The sequence below is a fragment of the Sitophilus oryzae genome, unplaced genomic scaffold (assembly GCF_002938485.1).
Source record: "Sitophilus oryzae breed Bouriz unplaced genomic scaffold, Soryzae_2.0 scaffold_172_pilon_pilon, whole genome shotgun sequence".
Classification (NCBI taxonomy): domain Eukaryota; kingdom Metazoa; phylum Arthropoda; class Insecta; order Coleoptera; family Curculionidae; genus Sitophilus; species Sitophilus oryzae.
The window spans coordinates 2314426-2334271 of NW_022146424.1; the positions used below are offsets into that span (position 1 = coordinate 2314426).

Genomic DNA, 19846 nt, shown 5'->3' on the forward strand with positions numbered 1-19846 from the left:
ATCCAGTGGAGATACAAGAACACAATCGCTATACAATGTAGCACAATAGTGATTTGAAGATTTTTGTTAAAACAACCAACATTTTGTAAGGCACTAAACTGGGACACTGGGGCACAACCCTACGGAATAAAGGCCTAAATTTGACTGGATGCTGAACGGTTAAGCGTGGTAAAATGTTTTAATAGCAACAATTGAACAATATTGAGCTGAATTGCATTAAAGAATCTGGCCAGTTAAACTAATATAGCTAATAGCTGCACTAATAGTCATTGTCGCTAATAGGGAAAAATTGAGTAAATTGATAAATTCAGTTATATTGAGCCGAATGCGTGCTTGTGCGGCCCCGTCGCCATTTCGAGCCTTTATTGTTTATGAATGGTTTTAATTGACATAGTGTATCTCTTAATTTTCTTTAATTCTCACAGTTTATGAATATGGTTTGGGGGTGCAACAAGACAACGCTCAAACGCTCGCCGTTCAACAACGATTATCGCATAGCCTACAATCGGTATTTTTAAATAATTTAGTGTTTAGTGATTACAGTGCTTCTTAAAAATGAGTGTTTAGTGTCTAATTGGATTAAGTCCTGATATCTAGAGATATAATGAGGTTCATTTCAAATAGCCAGTATTACGTCATATTTTTTTTATTTTTTCTACCGTATGATCGAATAAAAACGGCGTCAGCGATGAGTATGAAATGAAGATCGCTGTCATTTGTAAAATTATATGGGAAATGTCATCGATCGTCATTTCATAGACATCGCTGACGCCGTTTTTATTCGATCATACGGTACCTACTTAACAACAATTATTTTAGAAAAAAAATATTATGCAAACGTTATCTGTAGTATTTTTTATTTACAAGAATGTAACAAATATACATTGTGTATAGTGCGTGTGATGTGATATAACCTTAAATTACATTAAACTGTCCATGTCTAGTTGTAACAAGCGACCATAACCAGCAGGATGATTATTTCCGCTAAAGAATATTTAAACAAGCTGACTCTGGACTTAATTCATATCCATCAAGGTAACTATAAATAAATATATTGATCTGAATCTTATTTAACCAGTTTAATTATTGTAGAATATAGGTCTCTATTTATAATAATCGTAATCAAGTAATTGCTAATTTCTTTAGTAACACTAATTTTAATGAATATTTAAATAGATATTAAAATTAATTTTGTCGTTAATATTTTTATTGTACCGGGTGCGTCTCAAAAGTGGCTCACCCCCGTTAACTTTTTTATTTTTTCAGATAAAAAAACGAGATTAGGTATGTTAGTATATGACATAAACTAGGATTAATTGACTTACTCAATGGTTTGAGCTCACTTCCTGTTTCACCGGAAATGACTATAACTTTTGATTTTTAAATAGCACCCTCGATATTTTTTTACTTTATTCGATAGAAATTGACACTCTGAATAGAATGACATATCATATGTCAACTTTTGACATTTTGGCTTAAAACAAAATTGTATTTTAAATTTCAATCTAGAGTGCCACAAGCTCTGATTAGATAGCCTGAAGTAGTCTCGAATCGCACGTTTTTTAAACAGGTTATACCAAAAATCGTATTTAGAATGAATTATTGTTTCATGGGAACGAGAACAATGGTATTTGAAATTTATTCAGCACTAAATGACAATAAAAGTAGTAAGTTTAGAAAGACACAGTGAAAAATGCTTTGAAATTTAACGCGTCCCTAGTGGATTTTAATTTGTTTGAAAATAAATGATTCTGCATTTAAGATTTTTCAAAGTGATTATACGGTAAATTTAAAACTTACAAAAAATGGAAACATTTTTTTACAAAACTAATCATCAAAGACAAACAAACGATTTCAATTTTTTTGAAAAATTGGAATTAACTTATTTTGAAAAACTTGGAATTAATATATTTTAAAAAATTTTTTACAGTATGTCTCCGAATTCTCTTTACAAGAGGAAACACTTTTTTATTATTGACATTTTGAGAAAAATGTATTATTCATAAAAAATGTTGCTTGTTCTAAAATGGTTGATCCCGTTAAAAAATATAGAAATTGACACTCTGAATAGAATGACATATCATATGTCAACTTTTGACATTTTGAGTGCCATGGCTGTGTTAAAAACACTAATTTTTAATCAAGAAGCCTTGGAAAGAGATATTTAATCGTCTAATGTTTTTAGTGTCTTGTCCTGGCCGGTTAAAAGATGCCCAAATCGTATTTTTAATCATATCTCAAGCATAGCTCCAACAGGTATGGTAGGCTAAGATCGACAAAAAAAAAAGGTTTTTTAATTTCTTTCAAAATGAGTTGTTTGGGTCATAAATGACCTAAATACAAAATATTTTCATGGTGTCTGTCTGTCTGTTTGTCTGTCCGTCTGTAACACGATAACTCAAAAACCGCTAAACCGATTTTAACCAAATTTTGACACAAAAATACTGTGACACCCGAGAATCTGGCCATTAGTAGTTTAAGCAAAATAGATTTGACATTGCTATTGAAGAGCTGGACTTTAGCTTTTTTGCTATATATAGAGGAGTTCCACACAGGTGTAAGCATGCCAAAAGCTCTTTGTGCCTTCAAAATCCTTTCCTCTATATATTTCTCTGTGCCCCCATCGCTGTGAACCATACTTCCCAGGTACTGAAATTCATCAACTCTTTCGATGGCTCGGTTGGAGAGGTATAGATCTTGATTGTTGGGAGTATTTGACCTCATTTCTTTGGTTTTCGCCACGTTGATTTGAAGACCGACATTATTAGCTTCCTCTTGGAGTCTAAGAAGTTTTTGAGACATATCCGAATGTGAATGGGAAAAGATGCATAGATCGTCTGCGTAATCCAGGTCTTCTAGCCTGCTTAAGAGTCCCCATTGTATCCCAAGTGGTTCTTTAAATGCTCTATTTAGTGCTACATCCAGAACGATGTTAAAGAGTAGCGGCGAAAGTATACAGCCCTGTTTTACACCTACTGCAATAGAAATTTTCTCCCCCACTTGACCTTTATGTAATACACAGCTTGTAGTATCATGATAAAACATTTTAATCATGCGGATTATTTTTTCGGGTATTCCTTTTTCTCTCAAAGCTTTCCAGATGGCTATGTGTTTTATAGTATCGAATGCTCTTTGAAAATCCACGAACACCATGTATAATGGCGATCTGAACTCTTGAGATTGCTCTATTATTATTCCGAGAGTATTAATTTGGTCGATACATGATCTTTGAGGCCTAAAGCCTGCTTGTTCTTTTCTCAAAGTCGGTTCAAGGGCATCTGATATTCTTTTTTGGATGAGTGTAGCAATTATCTTGTTAATGGTGTTAAGTAAGGTAATGCCTCGCCAGTTGCTTACACTGGGATAAGTCGCCTTTCTTGGGGAGTTTTACAATAAGTCCTTCTTTCCACGTTGACGGGATATGTTCTGTTTCCCAACTGCTTTTTATTATTGTCTCTAGTAGCTGTGCAATGTTTTCTGGGTGTATCTTAAATAGTTCAGCGGGTATATTATCAGGACCTGCCGCTTTGCCAGTTTTAAGCTGTGATAATGTTTGCTTAATTTCTTGAATCGATGGAGCACGTGTTGCGATTCTAGATTTGCAGTTCTTTGTTGGAGACGTTGGTACCTCATCAATATCATTTGTTACCTGTTGAGGCTCACTAAAAAATTCTGTCCATCTGTGCAGCTGATCCTCTTTTGAGGTCATTATATTTCCTTGTTTATCTTTCACTATGGGACATTCCCTATTAATGTTTTTTTTTGGTAAGGGGGTATGGGAGGGGGTTAAAAATTTTAAAAAATCATAACTCCAAAATTAAAAATTGGGAATAATATTTGCAACAAAATTTGTAATAACATCAAAATCAAAGTCGCAGTTTTTGAGATATTCCGTGTTTCCGTAGTCCGTTTTTGAGAAAATCCGTGTGGAGAACTCCAAACTCCCATCGGACGCGACCCCAGGTGGCGGATAGGGGAAATAACCGCGGACCAAAATTGGAAAAATTCCTTTACTTTGAAACTAAAAGAACTGCCTACCAATTTTTTATTAACATATTTTAGTATGGGCGGCTATACGTGCCTCCCAGCGCCAATTTTTTCAAATGGAACGAGGGTGGCTCATTAGCATATTTGGAAAAAGCATTTTTTTACGAATAATTTGGTACCACACAATTGGTATTTCGAGACAAATTGTCGCTATGAATCGCCTGTTGCAATTCTAAATAAACCGAAACGAATATAATAAAACCGAACGAATATTCCAAAATGTCAAAAGTTGACATATGATATGTCATTATATTCAGAGTGTCATTTTCTATCGAATAAAGTAAAAAAATTCAGAGGGTGCCATTTAAAAATCAAAAGTTGTGGTCATTTCCGGTGAAACCGGAAGTGACCGAAAACATTTGAATACGTCATTCAATCCTAATTTATGTCATATACAAACATACCAAATCTCGTTTTTTTTATCTGAAAAAATAAAAAAGTTATAAGGGTGAGCCACTTTTGAGACGCACCCGGTATACTAGTTGGCCCGGCAAACGTTGCTTTACCATATAAATATTTTTTATGGGACAACAGTAATTTTTTTTCATGGGGTTGAAAATTATTGAATTTTTATTCAGTTTTTTTACACTTTCAGCTTTTATTGAAATATTTTTTTTCAAAGTCCTTACGTTTCTCTGAAATTTGAAAAAAAGAACAATTTATTTATATTTGTCACCCCTTCTCGGATGAATTTAAAAAAAAATCTTAATTGAAATTTATAATTTTCCAAACAAATTGAATAAAAATGTTATATATATTAATTTTTCAGCAACTTATATATTTTTTTTAATTTCTATCATTCTCTAGCTTTTAGCTCCACTATCTCGGTTAATTTTGATCTGAGTAAAAAAGTATAGAGGTATTTCTATGTAAAATTTGAAGTTTCAAATTCAAGTTCTTACCAAAACGTCGTATTTGAAGGCCTATTTTCTTGGACTATACAGGGTGAATCTTAAATAAGTGCAAATATTTTCAGGGCTTGTAGATCTCGATAAAAAAAACATAATTTCTCTTTACCTTTTTTCAAATAAGTCCAAAATAATCGAGTTATTTAACTTCCAAAAAAAAAATTTTTTTGCTTAAATTTTTAGATCTACTACTTATGTTGCCATATCATCAAGAAATTATGGTTTTTAACCAAAAACTAACAAAATTTCTAAAAATTTTTTCGAAAAAAACTTATAATCGTGTTTCTGAGGTCGAAATACAGTATTAAGAATATTAGCACTTATTTAAGACTCACCCTGTATAGTACTCTATTGATTTTGATTTTCCTAAACTCCACTGTTAATCTATTTTTCCAATAACAAAAGAGGGACCAGTCGTTCTCAAGACACCATATTTTCAAACCCCCAAAAATACAAATTGTCGAACATTATACTCTAATATTTGTCCCACAAGTTTTATACGGGCACTAAGAACAAGTCCCACTCATCCCCGCGGGTTTTTCGGGGTGTAAAACCATCCCCCGGCCGTGATATACATGGTGGTCACGTGGATCAGGCCGATATACACCTATATACCGAGCCGTCCGAAAGTTAATGGATGTGGGCCGACCGTTTAGTCATTGCGGTTCTTGTGGGAATTTCTAGGCGCACAGAGAAGGTCAGGGTGGGTTTTGAGAGTCAGATTATTGGGGTGTATCGATTTTAAAGTATTGTAAGTCTAAAGTGGGTATAAGTGTTACCGGGAATACATCTCAAATGATATAGAAAACTAAAAAATATTAACTGATATTTTTGTTAATTACAGTTGGGGTTGGAACCTTTGGGGTTATACAGCAAAATAAAACACTAAATCACCACAATACACCAAAACACTTTTACTTTTACACTGGACGCGCGTTTCGCTGACCACTGTTGAGTCTTCATCTGTTGATGATGCTAACTAACATGGTTTTAACCAAAACACAGCAAAATAAAACACTAAATCACCACAATACACCAAAACACTTTTACTTTTACACTGGACGCGCGTTTCGCTGACCACTGTTGAGTCTTCATCTGTTGATGATGCTAACTAAGTGTTTTGGTGTATTGTGGTGATTTAGTGTTTTATTTTGCTGATATTTTTGTGTAAAGGGGTTTCCATAAATTAAGTGAGAGAATCGAGAGGAAAGAGTCACACCAAATCTCATTAAATCCCACGTGGGAAAGAGAGGGATTTTGCCAAATATCGCGTAATTTTTTTCGGCCTAAAAATATTGAAAAAAAAACGGCCAAGTTTTTTGGAACCCTAATGTTTCTAGTAAAAAATAATCATTCACCGACAGAAATTTTGAGACTTTTTGATTTTTCATCACTAAGTAATTGTTACAAAATTGTTAATTTTGAAGTTTAACTTGATATAATGTCATTTTAACAGAACGCCAACGGATTTTATAAACGTATTTGTACTAAAGTGTTTTTGAATAATTGTAATTAGATATTATATACAGGGTGGTCCGAACTGTATTCCGAAAACTTCGGCAGCATATTCTGCAGATAAAAATAAGTAATAAAGTTGGTATAAATGTATGTTCAAAAATGCTTAGTTTCGGAGATACAGGGTGTAGAAGTTTCATTTTTATTTCGATTTTTTCCAAATAATTTCTGAAGTAACGTCAATATTTGGATGAAAATTGGTGGATGGGTGTTTTTTTGACATGAGAAATTTGATTTTGATGTCAATATGACTCCTATTTGTAGGTGGCGCCACCTACATGTGTTTTAACTGTTTTGAAGAGTAATAACTTTTCGTCGGTACCTGTATAAAACTACTGAGTAAAAAATATACATTTACGACTTTTTTTACATAAAAAAGGTCTCTTGGTAAAAATCGCTACGAGTAATGGTGCTCGACATATTTGGAATCGAAATTATCAATACCTGTCATCATTGACATAAATTAAACATGTTGACTAAATAGTTATTAGACTGAAATCATAAATTTGAAATCTTTTTGTGTCAAAAGTTCAAAAGAAACTGTTTAATTATGATTTTTTCGCAGAAAAACTTATGATTAATTTAAAAAAATAAAAATTTATTATTTCAGTCAAATAACTATACTCGACGTGTGCTTATTCTTTGTCAATAATGACATGTATTGACTATTTCCATTCTAAATATCTTGAGAATGGTTGCTCGTAGCGATTTTTACCAAGAGACATTTTTTACAAAAAAAGTCATGGAAATGTATATTCTTTTAGTCAGTGGTTTTATACAGGTACGGTCGAAAAGTTATTACTCTTCAAAACAGTTAAAACACATGTAGGTGGCGCCCCCTTGAAATAGGAGTAATTTTGACATCAAAATCAAATTTCTCGTATCACAAAACTCCCAGATACCAATTTTCATCCAAATATTGATGTTACTTCAACAACAATTGTTTTTGAATTTATTCGCCGTAATCTACTCTAAAAACCTGACTTTTATTAATTCTAATTTTCGAATTATTCCCAATTAAAACCGTTTATATAAAAAACGTTCCGCGCTTCCTGTTCCTTTCAATGCCCACCGAGACACCGTCCAGATTCAACAGCAAAAAAACATTTCTATAGAGCCCGAACCTCCATACCCCATCTCACTCCCTCGTTCATTCCTCGCCAGCTCTTTCCTTCTCGCAGCCTCCGCGCTACCTCTGCCATTGGCCGGCTCTAAATGCCCCGACCAATGGGATATCGTGCATCGCTCAAGCCCGTCCAATCGGCGACACGGGGTGTGCGGGGTCCAATTGAGCTCGTTAAATATAAATTGCCTAAAATGATAATGTCAGAAGTCAGTGTAAGAGTAACAGCTTGTCTAAATTGTTTGATTGAAAAAGTTTCAAACGGATTAAATTGGACTAGATTGTTGTTTTGATTGTGTTTAATTGATATGGAAGGTGCTAGCCCGTTCGACGATCAGGCCTTTAATGATTACAATAATCAGCCGTTGCCTAGTTTGAGTTCGACGTTGTTGAATAAAAACAATGATGCGCATTCGATACAGGTAGGTGAATAGAGATTTTGTCTGTTTTTTTGAGAGATTTTGATTCCTTGCTTTAACTTTGTGTAGTGGCCTGTGGCAATAAGTGAAACTGATAAAGAAATAGGGTGAATTAGCCAATGGTCGGACAGTTTAGAATAAGGTTAAGTTTAAATTGTTGATTAATTTTTCTTTATTGATGGCATGAAAACGAAATTTTATGAAATAGATAGTCCCTTATTAATATATGTATAATTTTAAAGCAAATTTAGGCTTGAACGTTACCTATATACCTTTTTTGTTGTATGTTATCTATATGAAAATATCATCTTTAAACGATACTAACGCGGTTCATATTTATTGTTAATCTAAGGTTCATATATCCATTAGTAAGTTTTCAATTTTTCTTCTTCTAGTTCTAGATACAATTTTTTAACTGTTTTTAGCAACTGTATTGAGTAGGTAACACTGTTGGTTTCAGGAAACATTTTTCTTCAATTTCTCTGGTTAAAATATGTTCTGGTTCCATTCGTTTTTAAACGTTGCTTATTTGTCTTTAATACGGTCATGTACAATTCTTCCCTCTTCTCGGACAGTTTGGACACTTTTTCCTAGTGCGTCTTTGTTGTATTGATGATCCTTTTTACTTTAGACTTCATGCTTGAAAATAACCAAAATCTCATAAAAAATCAGTCTGAACTCGTAATATAACGTCGAAAAGGGGATACTGTCCGACCTCTCAAATACAGGGTGGCCCATTGAAAACGTTCCGCAAGGCATAACGGCCAGGGTATTCTTTTTTTCAAAAGATCCAAAAACACGTCAATTTTGTTTGCTAGGGGGACAACTTTTGCCCCAAAAATGATTGCAAAATCTTCAACCCTCTGAGCGGGGGCGTCATCCCCCAACTTTTTTCAAATAGGAAGGGGGGTCAAGTGGCGCCGCAATGAAAAGAGTTTTCTATTCTCTATGTTTCCCCGCCTCATTTTTGAAAATCGGTCGAGTCATTAAGAAAATATGAAGGATTGAAATTTGATCAGAGTAAACGATAAGGATAAATTCCTTCGACCAATTTGAGTTTTTTTCTTATGTTTACGCATTTTTTTACTTGCCACAAGGTTGAACGATCAGGTGCGGTAGTTGCTAGATAGCTGTTCTGTGAATTGTGCGTTGAAGTTCTTCTCAATATCGTTAAACTGATCAACAATAGAATTTCCAAAAATACCAGCCCACACGTTCAATTTCTGAGGGTTTTGTGTGTGCATCCCGTAAAAAACCCTGGGGTTGTGCTCAGCCCAGTACCAACAGTTGTGCCGATTAACTACATCGTTCAAAAAGAAAGTAGGTACACTCATCTGAAAAACACACATAAAATAGGAAATTATTATCATTCGCCACTCGTTCAGTCACAGTTTCACAAAATTGCAAGCGACGATCAAAATTGTTCGTTGAGTTCTTGTACCAACTGAATTTTGTACGAGTGCAACTTGTGTTTTTTTATTATCCTTTGGATATTTGTACGTTTCACGCCGCCGCCGCCGGTCTCATTGGCTAATTTTCTTGTACTCAGCGTACTATCCATGGCAACTTGGCCCAGTACGAATACCTCCATAGCTTCATTTACCTCAATTGCAATTGCAAAAAAAAATTACCCTGGCCGTTATGCCTTGCGGAACGTTTTCGATGGGCCACCCTGTATATTAAATTTAGCGTTGACCGGTGGTCGTACAATTTTTATTTCCTTTCATCTGCGTTTGTGTTGAGTTTTTGCTGTCCGACCACTAAACATTACCAAAAACTCATGTTTCATTATATTATACAAACGAAAAAGACAGTACATATTACATAAAATTATCAAGCATAGATAGATAAGACAAGTTATTACAAAATAGTAATTTTTCCAGTAGTAGGACACTCGACCGACTACTGGGCTTAAAACACAATTATACAGGGTGAGTTTCCTACGATGTTCTCTATGGGCATCTCGGAAACTACTGGAGATAGAGAGTCGGTTAAATGGGGAAAGAATTGCAGTTTTATAGGGTCATAAATATGCGCCTTTCAGGTTTTTGAAAAAGTTCATGGCTTACTAGATATTTCGAAAAAAACAAATTTTGGCTATTTTAAAAATTGTCCCTAATTCCATTACAATCTATTTTAGACAAAAAGTGTTCAGATAAAAGTTGTAGATAATCACATTCCTAATGAGTTTGTGTTCTCCGATTTTTCATAAAACCTGTCATTTTTGACATATGACACAAACTTACGTTTTTTTAAATAGAAACCATAGTTGGCTATGGCTTCATAAAAAGCGCCATTTTTTAAGCTTTTCAGCAATATAAGCTATAATATGTTTCTTTCGCAAAATTACTGAGTTATAGCCAATTCTTATCTTTCTTGACTAATTTCACTTAGTTAGCCATGGAAACAAGTTCAATCGTCGTTGCTCTCAGAAATGTGAAATCCAAACTTTGTAAATTAAAATAAATAAAAATTGTAAATAAAAATTTTTCAAATGAAGAAAAGCGTGTAGGATTATTGGTTCAACTTTTCTTGGCCATACAGGGTACTTTGACCGGTGAAAGTTACTTACGTTTTTTAGAGAACGGTTTTCAATGATGTTCAAATTTTGTTGTGATTTATAACTTATAAAAAGACAAAATATGTTATTAAACGGTTCTTTACAATTTAGATTACACAAACTAAAGCTCAAAAAAATAATATCACTACGTACACTTTAAGTTATTTTAGAAAATGTTCAAAAAATCCGCAATTATTTTGAGTACATAAATGCATCTTTTTAAAACTGAATTTCTAGCTATTGTCACAGAACGACCGGTTGACTTAATTAAACTTCTCCTGTTCCGCCTTTTCGAGTGCCTCTCTTAATTCATAAGTATTTTTGTAAAACTTGCTGTTAACCATACCGCATAAAAAAATCTAAAATGGATAGGTCAGGTGACCGAGGAGACCCATGCAATTGGTCCACCTCCCTGAGTCTACATAATTATGATGTAAATAATTTTTTAAATAACATTTCTTTCATTGTGGGGGGGGTTGGTGCGTCATAATGAAGTCATGTAAGAGAGTTCCAACATAAGTCATGTTGGAACCACTGTATTAATGCGCGAGTATCTAAATTTAACTTTTCTAACATGTTTTGAAAACCGTTTTCTAAAAAACGTAACGTTCGCCGGTCAACGTATCCTCGAAACTGTGTGGCTAAGAAAAGTTGAACCAATAATTCTACACACTGTTCATCATTTAAGAAACTCTTATTTACAATTTTTGTTTATGTTAATTTACATAGATTGGATGTGACAATTTCACATTTCTGAGAGCAACAACGATTGAACTTGTTTCCATGGCTAACTAAGTGAAATTAGTCAAGAAAGATAAGAATTGGTTATAACTCAGTAATTTTGTGAAAGAAACATATTATAGCTTATATCGTTGAAAAGCTTAAAAAACGGCGCTTTTTATGAAGTCATGGCCAACTATGGTTTCCATTTAAAAAAACATATGTTTGTGTCATATGTCAAAAATGACAGGCTTTAGAAAAAATCGGAGAACACAGTCTCATTAGGGATGTGATTATCTACAACTTTTATCTGAAAACTTTTTGTCTAAAATAGATTATAATGGAATTAGGGACAATTTTTAAAATAGCCGAAATTTGTTTTTTTCAAAATGTCTAGTAAGCCATGAACTTTTTCGAAAACCTGAAAAGCGCATATTTATGACCCCACAAAACTGCAATTCTTTCCCCATTTAACCGACTCTCTATCTCCAGTAGTTTCCGAGATACCCATAGAGAACATCGTAGGAAACTCACCCTGTATACGAGTTTATCGGATCCCTAAATTTAACATTAAAATATTAAAAAGTATCCTTCTTTGTTATTTGAAACAAAAGTTTAGAGTATTCTACATACACGTAATGTTATAAGTACTTCATAAATTAGATACAAAATGTTTAACCTTGTCTGGCAATGGTGTCAATATGTGTTTTTTGACATGATTAAAATTAAATATTAAATTATGTAACACACTTAAAATGAATTTCTTAGTCAAAATAAACTTATAGTAAGTTATTTTTTCTTCCAGGTGATGCTCGGTTTCCAGCAACAACACGAAATGTTCACGAACCTAGGCTCTCCGATAGATTACGAGAAAGCCTCGGCACAAAAGCTGGATCACTCTCCCATGAACCACCAGGACCTCTCCATGACGTACCAAACCAATATCGAGAACGTGGGTACTCCTAACGGACTATCGAAGAAAAAGGATGATGTAGTCTTGCTGCAATCGCAGGCTTTGAATTCGACAGAGATAGCGAACGCTTCGTCCACAACGAGCAAGAAAAATGAGAAGAAGAAGAGTGACAATAACGGAGTGAAAAAGAAAAAAACGAGGTAAGAGTTTGTCAGCGAAAGACTTAGATTGTAAATTGTACGAGAAGGGGGAAGTTATTCACCGCTATCTTATACAGGGTGGCCCATCGAAAACGTTCCGCAAGGCATAACGGCCAGTGTAATTTTTTTTTTCAGAAAATTCAAAAACACGTCAATTTTGTTTGTGAGGGGGACAATTTTTGCCCCAAAAATGATTGCAAAATCTTCAACCCTCTAGGCGGGGGTGTCATCCCCCAATTTTTTCTAAACTATCACTATAAAATTGCCATACCGATACCAGCCATCTTGATTGCAATATTTAAAAATCGCTTTTTATGCAAAATCTGAGCTAGATAGGTATAGGAAACCCTAATATAGTTTTTAAAGAGCATCTGAATCTGCTTCGATTTATTTAAAAAAATACAGAGTGTTGCATTTGAAAAACGAAGTTTTTGTATAAAATATATCCTTAAAACAGATCAGTAACTTTTGATGGCCCTGTATAAAGTTGAGGAAGCAATACCATTTTTCAGTAAAGTTTATTTCTCTACCTTTAAATTGAGCATATTTTTTTTATTTTGTTCAGCATAAGAATTAATTCTGAATAGTAATGTACAGGGTGTTAACAATCTATTCTACTGTAGCATGCAAATTTAAATATCTTTAAATATCTCAAAAACCAAAGATTTTAAACATATTTAACCATTTAAACCTTATAATAAATGCCTTTTTTGGGCCCAGGAATCCAGAAATAAAATAAAATACCGGGTGTTCTATAAGAAAAAATATAACTTTGGTATGGATCTTAGTTCTGAAACACCCTGTATATTTCAAAATAATTTTAAATTGTGCACATTGTCTCCCATAGAATATTTTCTTTCTATATCTTTCCGTTTTCGTATAATCAACCGAAGCGAACACCCTGTATAATATTAAAAATATAGAATAAGGTTAACGTGTAAACCTGTGCTGTCCATATGAACTATTTAAGCTTGCTTAAATCGATATTGGACGTCAATGCCAACTTATATCTGTACTGTATATTACTGATTTATTGGTACTTACATTTGAGTACTGTTGACCATTTACGTACTGATTTTTTAAACGGTAATTCAGTAAAAATCTTATTTTTGAAAAAAAAATTAGCTGCTTGGGTGTGGCAGCCACCCCATCATTGTGTATAGAAATAAAGATGTCTAATATTGATACAGTCACTATAAATGTTGAGAAATAATTGATTATACAGGGTGAGTCTTAAATAGGTATAAAAATTTCTAGGGGTAGTATATTTCGATTTCGAGAACACGTCTATGGGGTATTTTTTGCGATTTCTTTTTGAAACTTTGTAATATTTTGGATTTTTTTTCGAAATTTGTTTAGTTTCTAGTTCTTCTTTTAGAAGGCGTATCGCCTGTTTAGTTTCGGTTTCCTTCTCGTCTAAGCAACTCTTGCGAGGTTGACTGCCAACTGTCTTGCCAACGTTTAGGTGGTCGTCTAGTAGGTCTTCTGCCATGGGGTACATTGTTGCGAATTATTATGGCCATTCTGTCGGGGCCCATTCTATTGACATGCTGGTTCCATTCTCTTCTTCTCTGCCTTATCCATCTGACAACGTCGTTTGTTTGGCACTTTTCTCTTATGTCTACATTTCTCTGTCTGTCCCTCAATGTGTATCCAGTTATCATTCTTAAGGTCTTCATTTCAGTAGTTTGTAGGATTCTCTTTGTTACTGATGTTTCAGCTCTGGTTTCCGCACCATATGTCATCACTGGTCGTATGCAGGTTTTGTATATTCTCGACTTACATTCTGTACTCAAATGTTTGTTTTTCCATATGGGATATTTAAGATGTCCTGATATTGCGGCAGCTTTATTGGCTTGTTCGTTACTTCTTCTTCCAGGAATCCTGAGCTTGTAATTTTGCATCCGAGGTATTCGAATGACATTATCTGATCAATAGTTTTGTTTTTTATTACCAATTTGCACCTTAGAGGCTCCTTTGTAATGGTCATGCAATCGGTCTTATTTGTGGAAATTTGCATGTTAAGTTTTTCTGCCTGTCTGTTAAAAGCTTGTAGCATTCTTTGGAGGTCGTCCTCTGACTCAGCAATAAGTACTGCGTCATCGGCATAGCATAATATGTTTACTTTATGCATTCCCATTCGATATCCTAATCCAGTATTTTTGACGGTTTTTATTACTTGATCCATGATTGTGTTTAATAACAGAGGGCTGAGACTGTCGCCTTGGCGAATACCAGTTGTAGTTCGAAGATGCTGCGTTAAGGTAAAGTTTGTTCTTATTTGGGTTGTTGTGTTTGTGTTTAAGTCTTTGATAAGTTCTATGAGTTCTTTCGAGACATTACTGCTTTCCAAGATGGTGATGATGTCTTTTAGTTGGATTCTATCAAAGGCCTTTGTTAAATCTATAAAACATGGATAGGCTGGAGAGTTATATTCTAAGGATTTTTCAACTAGTTGCCTGAGTATGAATAGTGCATCGGTAGTTGATCGGTTTCTTCGGAATCCTTGTTGTTCCTCGCTTATTGGCACTATTGAGGAGATTTTGTCCGCAATGATCTTAGTCAGAAGTTTTAGCGAGGTGCTCAGTAATGTTATTCCTCTATAGTTTGTTGGGTCTGTTTTATCTCCCTTTTTAAAAATGGGTATAGTTTCTAGTTAAAAACATAATTTCCGAATGAAAGAAACGCCAGAAAAGATGGTGGAGAGTTCTCAAAATTTAAGCAAAAATTTTTTTTTTTCAAATTTTCACTAGTAATACCACTAGAGGTCAAATTATTTCCGGAAATTTTTTCGAGCTCATGAATATTTTGAAAATTATAATTTTCTAAAAATATTCATAATTGCTAACTAACTTAAGTAATTTGATTTTACATGACATCTTACAAGTTTTGTAGTGGAATAACTGCGTTGCGAAGCATTTTTTTATATTTTACATTTTTGATGGGATCTTCTTCTTGTACCGTAGTAGCAAAGCCGCAGTTAGTACCGTCTCCTAACAGGGGTTGGCAAACATCATGGCTATTTTGATTTTATTTGCGGCTGCCCTAAATAATCCATTCGACGTCATTCTGAGGTTCATTCCTCTGAGGTGCTTCAGCCAGGATGTTCGTCTTCTGCCCTGACTACGTCCTCCTTGGATTTTTCCTTCCATAATATTCTGGAGCAATTTAGGGCCTCTTATAACATCTGCAAAATATTCTAATTTTTTCCTCTTAAGAATTTAGAATTTGATGGGATAGGCTATACTTAAAGTACTTACAATCTGTACCTTCTCTTAAAATGGTCGCATTATTATCTCACCCTAATCTTTTTAACTCTCCTTCTAAAATGACTCATTAAAATAAACGTTTTTATAAAAATCACTTGAATATATTCCTTGTTTAACGACCCGCATGGTACTATTCAAATAGATTTCGGTTTTTCTAAAAAAAAGTAAAAATCAGTCAAAAGTAGCGTCAGTTGTTGTCCACTCGAAACGCTCAATAGGGGGCCAGATGTGTGAAATACCGACGCAGTTCAAGAGCCCTCCATGCTGTCGGACACGGGCGCATTTTTTTCTCTGACGAAGTCAATTTAGCGAAACAAATTTGTTTTAGATAGTCATCTATAAGGGGATGAGATGTATAAAATGATGTTTGTCGAGGACACGTGTTGGTTTGGATATTACTTTGAAATTTTGATTAGTTTGGCTGATTTGACTTCACTGTATTTTTTTTAATTTTTGTGTATTTATTCTTCTAAAGATAAAGAATATATGCGTACAACTTATCTTAACTATCAAACGATCTAGCTAGAAAAATAGAAAACACTCTACTAACTGGATCAGGACCGTTCTGCTTCCCAAGTGGAAACCAACTTAAAACGGAACTCAAGTAACCTGAAATGGGAATCCTCCAACAGTCTAAGACACTCGAAGAAAATTTCTCAGAACGTACGACCGAGAAAAAACAAAGACTTTCCTTGGTTTAAGTACCTCAATGAGTCTCCTCAGTGAACACCTCATCAGTAGATTGAAGCTAAGATACAACAGCGAATGTAGATTATCTGGTGAAAATGGGGCAACACCAGAATAGCTCATCACTGAGTGCGCCGCGACGACAATCATTCGTGCCAGAGTCTTGGAACGACTGATGGAAATAGAAAACTAACCTCTGTAAAACCGTCTCAGATACTGGCTTTTGTCAAAGTCCTGAGACTGAATGATGAGGTCTAACTGAAGAAAGGGGGAAACAATAGATCTGTAGAGTCGCGCTAATTAACCCCCTCATATACATTCTACATTCTAATCATCTAATCCTACCTATTCTGTTTATTTTTTTTGTAGATGTTATATTTTATAACATGTTATTTACCGTCTATTTCAATACATTATCAAAAACATAAATGATTTATAACAATTTATTTATTTTTTCCAGAACTACATTTACTGCATTCCAACTTGAAGAACTGGAAAGAGCCTTTGAAAGAGCCCCCTATCCAGACGTCTTCGCTCGAGAAGAACTAGCTTTAAAACTCAACCTGAGCGAATCCCGGGTCCAGGTTTGGTTCCAGAACAGAAGAGCAAAATGGCGCAAGAGGGAACCACCAAGAAAAACAGGCTACATCAGTTCAACCTCTCCTAGTTCAACCATCAACACCAACTTCAATCAAAGCATTCCGTTCACGCAGAACCAGTCAGCACCTGCCGTGGACTCTTGGAGTTATGGACAGAACACCTACGATTTGGGAAGCCATTTAAATCTACTGAATCCTGCACCAACGTCATATACAGGTTTTGGATCTCCTGCTTCATACACTACCTTTGGTTCTGGTCAAAACTCTTACTCCTATATGCTTAATTCACATGATTCTCAATTATTTACTGCTCCGATGAGAGCACAAGATTATGGAACTCCTCCAAATAATCAGAGTCCCCCGTTGGGCAGAGAATACTCTATGCTGCAAACTCATTCGCCGACAGCTGATGAGAATTCGATAGGAGTCAAAATAGAGTATGTGGATCCGAATTTGAGTCAGTCCCCTGAAAGATATGCTAATGCTTCTCCTAAATATGATCCAAGTTATGAAGATGGTAGATTGAAAGATTTGAAGCAAGACGGAAACGGAAATCAAAGTTATGTAACGTTGCCCCCTTTTCTGAATTAGCAAAAATAACACGTAGATATTGTTTTAAATAATACTAGTTTATGACAAAAGGGATGGTAGTTTAAAAGAGATCCAAGATGAAAACGAAAATCAGAGTTAGGTAACGTTGTCCCTTTTTCTAAATTAGCAAAAATAATACATAGATAGGTATTGTTTTAAATAATACTAGTGTCAAGTTGTTGATAATTTCGTAACATAGAATGCATAAAATGCAAAAAAATGTTATCACATGCATACAAATTCAGAAAGTTTTGTTAGGTGAGTTTTTGTTAGTCATTTTCTGAAATACCTTACAAAATAAATTTTGTAACTATCAGAAAAATAAAAAAAATATAACAACTTATAATGTACATATGTATTTTTTTTTAAAAGTTATAGTTTAAATATTTTTGTGGTTTTTTATTTGTATTTAAGATATGTAGTAAATAAAAATAGGTAGTTATGTAGGGCTAGGCCGGGCCAAAATCTTAATATTTTTTGTATATATTTGAAAAAAAATTAGGTCGATTTAAGAGAGCTGATTTTGTACTAAAGTAAATGTAAAGACTATATAAATATATTATATTATTTAAAAGACTGATACATTTCCTAAAGGTATCAACTAGTTTTAAGTTGTTAATATTTCTGTGAATTTGTGCCATATTATATCTTTATATGTTATTTTGTTTGTAAATATAGTTTGTAGAAAAAAAACTGATCAAGAAGGTGCCATACGTGTATAAAGAATTAGTTAATATTAGTAGGTTCAAATTTGCGAAACAAAATATTTTTAATATTTTTTTTTAATAATAAAATAAAAATAATAAATTAAAACTTCTAGTTTGATTAACATATTCCTTGTATGACTATTCAAAAATTATTACTTACTTACTACGATTTTTTTATAAGATAAGAAAAAAGATGTTAATATATATTTTTTTAAATAAAGTTAATATACTGGGTGCGTTTCAAAAGTGGTTCACTTCTATAACTTTTTTATTTTTTCAGATAAAAAAACGAGATTTGGTATATTAGTATATTACATAAATTAGGATTGATTGACGTATTCAATTGTTTTTGGTCACTTCCTGTTTCACCGGAAATGACTACAACTTTTGATTCTTAAATGACACCTTCGGTATTTTTTTGCCGTATTCGATAGAAAATTACACGGTCAATAGAATGACATATCATATGTCAACTTTTGACATTTTCGCATAGGTTTATTTGAAATTGTTGGATACGGGTCATAACGACAATTTGACTCGAAATACCAAGTATGTGGTATCAAATTGTTCGTAATAAAATGCTTTTTTCAAATATGCTAATGAGCCACCCTTGTTCCATTTGAAAAAATTGAGAAATTATTAAAAATACAATTTGGGCATCTTTTAACCGGCCATGATAAGACACGAAAAACATTAGACGATCAAATCTATTTTCCTAAGGTTCCTTGATTAAAAATTAGTGTTTTTAATACAACCATGGTATTCAGATTAATATTTAAAATACGATTTTTTTAAACAAAAATATCAAAAGTTGACATATGATATATCACTCTATTCAGAGTGCCATTTTCTATCGAATAAAACAGGCAGCAACCAAAAACAACTGAATACGTCAATCAGTCCTAATATATGTGCATACCAAAACTCGTTTTTTTTATCTGAAAAAATAAGAAAGTTAGAGGGGCGAGCCACTTTTGAGACGCACCGGGTATAAATAAATATTCTTAAAACCTGTGGATAAATATTTTATATACCTATTTTTTAATAACAAAAATAAAATTAAATACTAATATACTTTATTAACTGACATTGAGTGTGTAATCTCGACAAAAAAAATTTACAAGATTCTTTAAATATCTGGAAAACCCATAATGTTTTCTTGTTTACAAAAGGTTAATTGCGGATTGTAAATATGCAATAATAATGAACAATATTTAATCCATACCCATTGGGCTTTACACCCAGTCATTGATAAAAGAAATAGTAAATTAAATCCCATAGGCGTAGTTAAAAAATATATATAATTATCAGGTAAAAAAATTATAGAAAATACCCTAAGGTTGTTGTTGTTTTTGTTTACCAAATTAATCTAATAAAACTATACATACTATACAAGCAAAATGTAAACAAACCGTTTCTTTATTTTGAGTTTCATTTGACTACAGATTTAACTAATCCTTTTTTAAGATATGACAACGTCAATGGCGTACTCTCTGAATATTCATAAAAGCAGCATAAAAGTGTAAAATAAATAAACACTTCAATTTACCCCAATAGCATTTAAGAATCACATGAATATAGTTTGAAT

General features: G+C 33.5%; 1 protein-coding gene across 4 annotated transcripts; it reads left to right on the plus strand.

Annotated features, from left to right (window-relative positions):
• Positions 1–341: 341 nt before the first annotated feature.
• Positions 342–18301, plus strand: LOC115881636 (paired box protein Pax-6-like). Of its 4 annotated transcripts, none has more exons than XM_030899197.1 (4): positions 342–609; positions 820–1035; positions 12098–12405; positions 16822–18301. In XM_030899197.1, the coding sequence occupies exons 3-4, from the start codon at positions 12101–12103 to the stop codon at positions 17549–17551; spliced, it is 1035 nt and encodes a 344-aa protein (XP_030755057.1). In that variant the 5' UTR covers positions 342–609; positions 820–1035; positions 12098–12100; the 3' UTR covers positions 17552–18301. The 4 variants fall into 4 exon arrangements, with proteins under 4 accessions (XP_030755057.1, XP_030755058.1, XP_030755059.1 ...); XM_030899198.1 differs by having other exon boundaries at positions 851–1035; XM_030899199.1 differs by having other exon boundaries at positions 868–1035.
• Positions 18302–19846: the final 1545 nt, after the last annotated feature.